This window comes from Clupea harengus, chromosome 14 (assembly GCF_900700415.2).
Source record: "Clupea harengus chromosome 14, Ch_v2.0.2, whole genome shotgun sequence".
In the NCBI taxonomy this organism is placed as follows: Eukaryota; Metazoa; Chordata; class Actinopteri; order Clupeiformes; family Clupeidae; genus Clupea; species Clupea harengus.
This window is the reverse complement of record NC_045165.1, coordinates 16,984,136-16,991,884: the sequence shown is the minus strand read 5'-3', so window position 1 is coordinate 16,991,884 and position 7,749 is coordinate 16,984,136. Positions and strand designations below refer to the sequence as shown.

General features: G+C 40.6%; 1 protein-coding gene across 4 annotated transcripts in view; it reads right to left on the bottom strand.

Moving 5' to 3' along the window:
- Window positions 1-321: 321 nt before the first annotated feature.
- The window catches only part of qkia (QKI, KH domain containing, RNA binding a), an 88,631-nt gene continuing 81,203 nt past the window's right edge, over window positions 322-7,749 (bottom strand). For all 4 annotated transcript variants that reach the window (XM_031580564.2, XM_031580565.2, XM_031580566.2 and 1 more), the window contains exon 8: window positions 322-7,231. In XM_031580564.2, coding sequence (XP_031436424.1) covers window positions 7,215-7,231 — 17 coding nt within the window. In that variant the 3' untranslated portion in view covers window positions 322-7,214. The remainder of the gene's footprint in view (window positions 7,232-7,749) is intronic.

Below are 7,749 nucleotides of genomic sequence, written 5' to 3'. Positions count from 1 at the left end.
TGTCAGCACCCTTTTGAATGAAACGGATTAAGTGGGACTATACTGGGTGATGCATTGCCTTTTTGTACAGGAGTGTGTGTGTGTGTGTGTGTGTGTGTGCGCCTATGGATGTGAATATGAGCCCAGTATATGATATTAGACCTTTAATGATGTGGTGATCTAAAACAAGTGAGTGCAGTTTGAGGGCATGTCTTGAACTGGAGCTGAACGCTACGTACCTTAGGCTGTGAGTGTGAGGTGTCCCAGGATTCCGAGTGTGACATAAGCTGAGATCAAGGAGAACATGAACCAGTCCAGGTAGGTACAGCACGCACACCCCAATTAAAAATGTTGGACTTTATTGCACACATGACAATTTCCTTTTTTTCTCCCTTTTGTCGTAATTTTCTCTTCATGTAGACAATATTATCATGAGATACTTACTTAACTAGCCTTGTTTTGTTTAAATATCAAACAAGGTCACAAAAACAAACAAAAACAAATCATACTACATAACCACTTTAAAAAAACCGACACACACACAAAAAAGGTTCAGATATAGTGCACCCTAATTTTAACGGCATTGAACCTGACAAACGGTCCTCATTTTCCTCTGTTGTGCTCTGCTACAGAGACACACCAGTGAAAAAGATGGAACAAAGAAAAAAATAACAAGAAAAAACAAATGAAACAAAACACAAACTAAACCAAAATGCAGCCCCCCAGGGAGATCTGAAACGTCTTGAGTTTTGGTAGTAGTTTTTTTCTTTAACCCCCTGAGTCCTGAAGCAGAGACTACCCTGACTGTTAGCATTAGCTCTCCTGTTAGCAGTCCAGTGAGGAATGTATGTCAACAGGCAGGGCTAGATTTCTTTGAGTTGGAGGCTTGTTCTTGAGACAGGACATACGTCCCTGGAGTTGTCCATCAAAAAGGCACTTACTTCAGCTGATATTTTTAGACGTGGGAGAATGGCAGCCATTTTAGGCAGATAATGGTCCAATTAAAGAGCTGGATATTAGACGAATGGAACTTAATAAAGGTGTGATGATTCAAACTTGTAAAGACTGGATTAGCATTACCTTTATGTTAATGAAAAATCAGAAAGGTCTTTTTTTTTTTTTTTTTTACAAAACATTTTTGGTCAAAATCTTCCAGTTATGTATAAAGAGCAACAGCAACAAGTCATGATATCTCCAGTGTACTAATTTATTTTAGTGCATTTCAAAACAGTTTGGGGAAGTGAACAAAACCTTTACTGGGCACTTTTGTGAAAAGTTAAATATACAACTCCCGAGTTCTACAGAAAAGGCACATATCACTTCTGTGTTTTTGGCAGCGCTTCTGACACACAGTGTCTCTACTGGTTATAAAAAAAAAAAAAAAGTTGGAAACACGACCATCCAAACAAAGCTAGTGCCTCACATACGGTCATCAAAAAATCGCCTAGAAAAGGTCTGCAGAAATATAAATGGCATGAAGGTAGTGAGGGTAATAATGTTGTCTGTGACTGCTCTTCACGTACAGCTATAATAATTCAATCTATTACGGCGAAGGGATGACTTGAGCATAAATTTCAGCTTGGATTTTTCAATTGAGAGCGTCTGACCACTCAGTGGGTTAAAGTGTAATAAAACAGATTAATAAAGTTAATTTTTGTTGGTGTGTCAGTTGCATTACACCATTAATTAGTGCAGAGAAGAAGCTTAAAATGCAAAGGGAAAAAAAACAATGAAGACAAAACCCAAGGGGACAAAACTGGAAGATTAGTATACATTAGATGTGCCGGTGTGTCCACAGCCAAAGAGAAAAATCTCAGAGATATAATGTTCCCAAAATGTTTCCTGATCAAGACATCTATACTGCTCTATACTCAAGTATTCATCAACTCTATGGTATACATCTACACTGCTCTATTCTCCAGTATACAGCAACTCTATGGTAGTCATCTACACTGCTCTAAACTCTGTACAGAATTTAGACTAGTACTGTCAGTATATGCTCTTTTTTTCAGTACACGCTGCTAGTGGTAACAAAAAAATGGATGATTGAACACCATCACTATTTCTAAACCTCACACTCAAGTGTATAATTAATTTTGTGGCAGGCTGAATTAACACCAACAAAAACATGCCCTTCCAAAGAATGTGGAAAAACAATCAAATACAAGACTGGCATTGTTCCTATAGTCCCATTAGCGCTGGTATAACCCCCCCCCCGCACCCTCCCTTCCCTTTCCTTTCCTTCGGGCCGAGGTGGGAATATTAAGCTTATGAATCTGACAGATGCAAGTGGATTTGATGCAGCAGACCCTGGCCCTGAGAAGCACTGCGCCCTTTGGCAGATCAAAGTCAACAGAGAGTCCCTTCCTTCTTCAAGTTGTTTAGGAAAACAAAAAGCAGAACTCCCGATTTTCTGACAGCGCAACAACAAAACGCCCCCCCCCCCCCCCCCCCCCCCCCGAACACACACACAGACACACGCACTCACACACACTCACAGACACACACAGACACACTCACCAAGAGCACCACGCGGGGGTGTGTGATGCGCAGCAAGACAGACATGACAGCAGTGCTTGAACCTCAGACCGAGGAGTGTGATGAGCAACGTAGGACAGCGTGTGTGAGCGTGAGCGTGGGACAGTACGACTTGTGCACGTTCCAGTTAGACTGTGTGTGTGTGTGTGTGTGTGTGTGTGTGCGTGCGTGGACATATGTTAATTTTTAAGTCTGTGTGTGCTGTGCCTTTTGACAACCAGTGCAAGACTAGTGTGTGTGTGTGTGTGTGTGTTAGACAACTGTATTTAGTGATGTCATTTGTGAAGGTGGTGGTCAGTTTTAATTGTGTTAGTCCGTGAACCAGACCAAGGTAGTACATTCATTAAATTGGTTAACAACACAAGACAAAAATAAACATTTCAGCAAAAGTTAGTAAAATTCTTACTAAGAATGTTTTATTAAAATAAATGCCAAGGGGTTAATAAGAAAAAATAATGCATACACCATGAAAACTAAATGCAAGCATGTAAAAATACTTATGACAAGGTAAACTAATCAAGTCGCTAATGAGTTAAACAAGCTAAGAATTGGCAAGAAAACAAAGGAAAACAATAACGTAACTCTAGGAAAGGCAACACCCCCAAAGAGAGGCAGATTCTCAGATGGAAAAGAACATGTGAAGAGAAAGTGGGGGGGAGGGGGGGGGCAGAGGAGGAAAGGGGGCGGGGGGTCATTTAAAAACAGAACAAGTTGTAGTGGGCTTCATCCAAAAAAAGAGGAGTCAGAAAAAAAATGATTTATAATATACATATAAAATGATGTTAGAAAAATACATTATAAACCTGTAACAATGGTTGTAAATTACATTATTATACATGTAGTAGGCAGGCCAAGAAGAGTACTGAAGTTCTCTACACATTAGATGGACTAACCCAACCTTGTACAAGGAAACAGCATGTTGGAACATTGCAGGGAAATTCTCGTAATACTGTCATATTCTGAGTTGTCTTCTCAAACTCCTTTCTCGTATTGCATTTCTTTGTTTTATATATATATTTATATATATATATATATTTTATATTTCAATATTTTTATTAATAGAACACCTAACACTGAACAACAGATGCATTGACCTTTGTGTGTAACAGCATGTAAAAGATCGAGTGATCAGGGATAGATAGAGAGAGAGAAAGCAAAGCCAGGACAGAAGCAGCTGCCAGGGAGAATGCAGTTCCTAACGCAGGGCGTCGCTCTGGTCTCCTCGTCTACCGGAAAACCCGCGGTTGTTCCAGCTACTGAGAACAGGGGTGGCCGGGCGTCCCGAGCTCGACACTACAAGCTACTAGTCTTTGTTACAAAAATGGGCATTACTGCTCCGAAATTTTGGCACTGTTAAAAAGGGGCTTTCAAAAACCTAAAATTGCCACCATGGTTTATTTATTTTTTATTTTTTGTATTAACCAGCTCATCTAGTGCAGACTTTACTTTGATCTTGCATCATATAATTGCTTTCTATAAAGAGCAAATGAGTAACAAACTAAAAAGCAAAATGCTTTCAGCTTATATGCTAGTTCTGCACAAATTCTGAGGGGAAAAAAACAAAACAGTAAATTCATGTTCTCAGTATATGAAACAAGCAGGCTATCCAGTCTATTTGTCATATATCTGCCTCCCTACCCCAAACATAATTAACTTTACCCCACCCCTCCTTCCCCCTATTTAAAACTACACCTGGCAGCCTTCTGCATTGCTATTGGCAGTTTGTTCTCGACATAGTCACAGTAACCAGATATACAGACAACGAGAGATCGTCATCTAAATCAACATGGAAAAAACGAAAACAAAAAAATTATAATAAAAGCAATCAATAACCAAAATGGCACAAAAAACATCTCCCTATATATTGTTCGAATGGCTGAAAGAGGGATTAGAAACAAACAGTAAGGAAGAAGAGAGAGAAGAGCTCAAACTTGGGAAGACAAACCATGGCACATAGTCAGCTGGTCAAACGACAGCTCGTCTGTTTGCATAGAATAAACTCGTAGACGGTCAGGGCTGACGCGAGCACGCACACGCACACACACACACACACACACACACACACACACACACACACACACACACACACACACACACACACACACACACACACACACACACTCTCTCTCTCTCTCTCTTCTCTCTGAGCCTTTCCTAGTCGGTGCTGGAAATTACTCAACAGAACGGTAACACTTGGGGAAAAAAGGAAAACCACCCTTAGTAAGGCACTTTGTCTCTCGAGTTATTTCTTTATCTCCTCCACCCCCCACCCCAGCCCCATGTCTGATTTTCGTGACATTCCCAGGTATGACTATTTTGGTCGTTATTTTCCTAGCCAATACTATCCAGAGATTCAAAGCATCTTCACCCCATCATTCTGAACACCCTATATTTTTTTCCTTTTTTTAATATATTTTTTTTGTAACTGCAAGTTAAGTATAAAAAGCTGAGATTGCCAAAAATATATTTTCTTCTCCAGCACCCTGTAAAAGTATCTAATTTGTCTTCTCCTTTGTATTTTGACATATCTACATTTGTATATATTTATATTTATATCACAGATATCTATAAAGCAATTGGAACAGGCAGGCATGGCTTTCGCATCCTATTTTTTTCTTGAGAGTTCAAAGTAACAGGGGTGGGCTCAGTAGCTTAAGCACTGGCGTGGTGAGGTGTACCAGACACATTATGGATGAGCTGGTTCAGGACACATGGAGTGGTGCATGCTGGGAAGGGGAAAAGAAATAGTCCTCCACAGTGAGTGAGTAAGAGAGAGAGAAAGGGGGGGGGGGGGGGGGGGTGGTACTTGGAAATGTCTCAAGGAGGCTCTGGAAGCTCCCTCTGACAAACTCAAGCATATTCTGAGGATGAGATGAAACTCAAGAGAACATTTTTGATGAAAATTTTTGTTCGTTTGGCAAGGCATTAAAGAGTCAAAAACAAAACATAAAGGGGGTAAAGTTAGAGAAGCAGAATAAAAACTAAAAAGTTATGTTATGTACAAAACTTCACTTGTCGGGCAGTCCCTCCCAAACCCCCCCCCCCCCACCCCCCACCCCAGCCCATCTCATGCAGACTAACAGTCCTGCTTAGTGTTCAATAACCTCTACTCATCTTCATGGCAAACCAGCACTTCATCTGCCTTTAGTTTGGGACTGACTGACTGACGCGACCTCCTATCCCACCAACCTCTCTCTCTATACGTGTATATGCATTTGTGTATATTTAGAAACTGGAAACCCTTTGGCTATATACGCACACAATACTTATTTTCCTCCTTCTTGCTGTTTAGGCTCGTAGATTATTTTTGTATTTTTTTTATTTTTTTTCAAAAAGAACTTCTAGATAAATCAGGCACTGAGTACGGGGCCAATGTCAGCTGCAGTATCTACTGTCTCATGCACAGTTTAAACGTCTCCCAACTTACTCAAAATGGCTGTATGCAAAACTCGACCCTGGCCCCTCCCCCTTCACACAAAAAACCCTGCCGTTGACCCCTCCCCTCCACCCGCTTTGCTAAGCCCGCCCACTCATCAACAGGAAGTTCACTCCCTGGCTACAACTAATCAGTAGGAAGGAGGGAAATAAAACAATCATACGAAACAAAAGAAAAATGATCTTTAAAAAGGTGACACCATGAGCAAATTAAGTGAACCCCCCCCCCCCCCCCCCCCCAAAAAAAAAAAACAGGAATCAAGTCAAAACAACGAAAGGTTGAGTAAGAGAAACAAACGTGAGAGAAGCTCCATCTGCAGTAGACAAACTTAGCCATGCTTTTGGAGCAAAACAAAACCTAAACAAAGACAGCTGTTCAAAGGCACACCCAGAATGTGTCAGCACATTTTCATTAAAAGTCAGGAGGGGAAAAAGAAATAAAACAAATTGAAATAGATTAAAAAAATAATACAGGACAAGAGAGTGAGAAAAAAAAAATCAACTGGAACAGAAATGAACAGATTTGGCGTGAGTGTGAGTTCTTTCCTTCTTTTTCTTTTTTCAGTTTGTTACCTCCTCAAAAAGAGAGTGAGGCAAAGGGGGTGGGGTAGTTCTGTGGATTTCACATTAAAATTCAGGATGAGATCATGTTTAGGAGAGCCCCTCCCCCCTTCAGCTTTAACCAATTAATGTGTGTATAATGTCACCAATCTGAATAAGAGCTGTGACTATTTCTATGTGTGTGTGTGGGTTTAAAGAGAGAGAGTGTGTGTTTCTAATTGTTTGTCCAGTATATGAAACATGGGGGCGGGTTGCTTTATTGCTTTTTAATTCAGTGCAGATTCTTGGGGAACCGTGCATGCGTCCACCCAATTTTTGAACGATTTCCAAAAGAAAAAGAAAGAACCCCGCATAAAAAAAAAAAAAACAAGGGTCATTAAAAACACAACAAAACAGAAGAGTCAAACAAAATAAATTACACAACCCTAGAGTTTGGTTGTGTAATATTGTTGCTGTTGTTATAATCTGTGTTGTTGGTAGTTTTTTTTGTGTTTCTTTATATAAAAACAAACAAAAAAACAAAATAGAAACAGAAACCATGTTAGGATAACTTTACGGCCAGGCGCCTTTCCCTCCCAGCATCCAAGAGGCTAGCAACAAAGGCAATTACCAGTTAACACATCAGCAGGCAGGCTTGGGGCGGGGCTTGGGGCAGGGCGGCTCGTCATTGGGTGAAGAGTTCAGAGGTCAGAGGTCATGTGTTAGTTGCCGGTGGCGGCTAGGTGGTTAGAAACAAACAAAAAAACAACAAAAAACAAACAAAAACAAATAAAAAGGAAAAAAAGAATAGAAAGGATATTAGTGTCAGCAGAAAGAGACTGGAATGACATCATTTTAACAGTAAAATGAATGCAATCTCTCACCCCACCCCCCCTGCCCCCCGTCCCACCCCCTCATCTAAATCTGCCCCCCCGGCAGAAAACCCCCACCCTGGCTGAATCTGGTTAAGAAATCATGACATGCTGGGTTTTTAACGTCATGATCAGGCCTACCGAGCCCCAGTCTGACACTAGACGTTATTACGGCGTTAAAAGCAGCACTACCGTGGCCCGCTACCCCAACAAACAAGAAGCTGTGAAGATGAGACAAACAGAAAACACTAAATGAAGCAAAACCACAACAGGGAGAGAGAATAAAAAATAATAATAATAAAAACGATTAATGTTTTAGTGTCTCTCGAGTTGAAAATGCAAGTTATGGACAGTGTAATTAGTGGTATAAATGGGGACTTAACTA